At 36.1% G+C, this 2,719-nt stretch overlaps 1 protein-coding gene across 1 annotated transcript; it reads right to left on the reverse strand.

Moving 5' to 3' along the window:
• Positions 1 to 1,128: 1,128 nt before the first annotated feature.
• LOC145829096 (kelch-like protein 7) lies at positions 1,129 to 2,511 on the reverse strand. The gene has a single exon (XM_082936824.1). The coding sequence runs from the start codon at positions 2,509 to 2,511 to the stop codon at positions 1,129 to 1,131; it is 1,383 nt and encodes a 460-aa protein (XP_082792950.1).
• Between the last annotated feature and the right edge of the window lie 208 nt (positions 2,512 to 2,719).

Raw genomic sequence — 2,719 nt, forward strand, 5'->3', positions numbered from 1 at the left:
TTTTCTTTTATTAAGGATTTTCTACAGAAAACCAGTAATGTCCCTAGCCCGCAGTAGAAGATTTTTTACATAAAATTGACATAGTTTTACTGAAACTGAATAATAAGAGTTTAAAGTTCGGTGAATATTTTTCAGCTTTATTACTCGACGAATAATTTGTAAAACATTAAACGTAAACTCCGATAGTTATGAACTGCAGTATACTAAAATACTAAATTAAAGTTAAACACAGATTACAAAGCAAATATTTTTCCACAACTAATATTTTGAGGTTTTTTATTTTAAAAGATGAACTAAAATATTTTTAGTCTACAAGATACATAAAATTTTATAATTTTATCATCCGCCTTTAATACCCTAAGACCTCTTTTTTTTTGTATCTCTTATTAAGTTTGTATATTTTATAATAATAATAATAAACCATCGCTCAACCGTGTTTATTTTTCGAATAAGCTCAAAGTAAACTTGCTCTTATATTTGTTTACTTGACAAAAAATAAAGATTAAATAAAATACGTTTCAAAAACAGCTACAATAGTTTTTTCTTAAACTTAGTAAATTTGTTTAACTGCTAAAGCAGATTCGTCATGTTATGAATACGTGCATTATTCATTATTCAAAGTTGAGAATATTTTGAGTCAGATACGCTTTATTGCACTAGCCAGTGAAAATCATCTGACGTGTTTCAAACTAATTCTGATGCAACTAAACATCAGAACGTGACAGGCAGTTTATTTAACTAATATAACTGAGAGGTGTGAACAAAAAGGTCAGGTTGACTATTTGCCCACAGGAAGTCAACCTGACCCAACTAAGGCTTTAAATGTTGGGTCACCAACATCGATATCCCACAGTCAGATTACATAGTTATAAGCAAAATTAAACTTCAACGTTAACGCAAATACTAAATAGAATAAACTTTGGTTTAAACAAAGTTATAGAATAAATAAACTTTGTAAAAATATCTAAATATAATTAATTAAAAGTTGTACTTTTTTTTAGGTATAAAGTATTAGTAATGTTTGTTAATGATAGTTACACCACTTATTTAGACGTGCACAACTTTAAGAATAAAATATTTATTTATTTTGCATGACTGCTCTGATACCATTAAACAATAAGTTAGTATTTATATTTGAGGAAGTTTAACGCAAGACTTATATTGTAAAGTGTTAAAACAGCCGCATGTTTCTTCATACCATTCATGTTTTTCCGTATCATAAAACACAATCGTTTTCTCTCTTTTTCCAAAAACCACAAGTTTCTTTCCGATCGAAATACCTCCTGGAACAGACTTACCCCAAACGTCGCGGAACGACAAAGGAGAAGCAATGACAGCAAATCTGTTGCTGCTCTTGTCAAACACTTCGCACTCCCGCTTCCAATCGTTGTTGGTAACCACGAACAGCTTGCTTTTGATCGCCACCAAACTGTGATCGTAGTGACATTTGACCATGTCGGGCATTCGCGACCACGTCCCGGCCGCGTGGTCGAACGCTTCAGCGCTGCTGGTACCCGTGTAAACACTTTCCCGTTGAAAAACATCGCGTTGAACCTGTTGCCAAACAAATCCTCCGCAAGCGACAATTCGGCCGTCGAAAGCGGCGCACGCCGCATCGAACCTCTCCGTTCCAGCGACCGAACTCGTTTTGCCCGACTCCTCGTCGTAGCGGATCGCGGAGAGGCACATGAGACGACGTTTGTATCTGCCGCCGATGATAAATATGTTTTTCATGAAGTTGCAAACGCAAAACCGGCTGCGGTACTTCGTCGTGGCCACGGTTTTCCACGCGCCATCGACGTGCATTTTTATCACAAGTTCTTTCTTTTCACTGGTCATCTCCTTGCGAACTACTGCGTAGATATTTCCGCCCACCACAACTGCTCTATAAAATCTTTCATTTTCAGCTACTGGATAGCCAACTTTTACGTTCTGAAAGTTTCCGCTAGCAACTTTCTTTAACTCTGTTCTTCGTGACGACAAGAAGACATCAAACAAGCTCTGGCTGCAATACCTGTGTTCCACATTACGACTGTGTCGGTAGTCGCAAACGCTTTTTCGGTGCAGCAAAACGCTTTCAACTGCCGATCTGCACTCATAGTTGTTGCAAATCAGAGAGTTTTCGAGCAACAAACGCTGCAGGGCTGCGTCCGACAGCAATGGGAGACGCACCGTCTGAAGGAGGGTTTTCGCAAATTTTGTTCTTTCATCCGCGTTGAATCCGATCCAACGTTCTGCCGCGTTGAAAACTTCAAGTTCCGAAGTGATGTGCAGTTCTGATGAAGAGAGAACTTTTTTGACGACGTCACAGCTCAGGTGAAAGAAATTTTTAGCTTCTATCACGCTCGTGTAACAACGTTCAACAACTTTTAATGCTTCTCGGGCAAGATTAGTTGAATTGAACAAATGTGCAAGTTCAAAGTATAAAGGTACAGTTTTAAGAGTTTTTTCTCTATCAAAGTGTTCGCAAATAGAAATTTCCAAACTTTCTTCTATAAGAATATTGCTCATTTTGAGATTAGAAATGATATGACGTCCTTTCTTTGTAAATTTATCTGAAAAAAAGATTATAATTTTTACTAATTTTTATAAACCAGTCGAGAATACATTTTTAAAGACCAGAGCTACACTTTTTTTTTTCATAAACTTAAGCCACTACTAGTAAGAATCTATTTTAGTTTAAACTTTAATTTTACTTTATACATATGTAAACAATTTT

Source organism: Thalia democratica, chromosome 2 (assembly GCF_965202585.1).
Source record: "Thalia democratica chromosome 2, ktThaDemo2.hap1.1, whole genome shotgun sequence".
NCBI classification, from domain to species: domain Eukaryota; kingdom Metazoa; phylum Chordata; class Thaliacea; order Salpida; family Salpidae; genus Thalia; species Thalia democratica.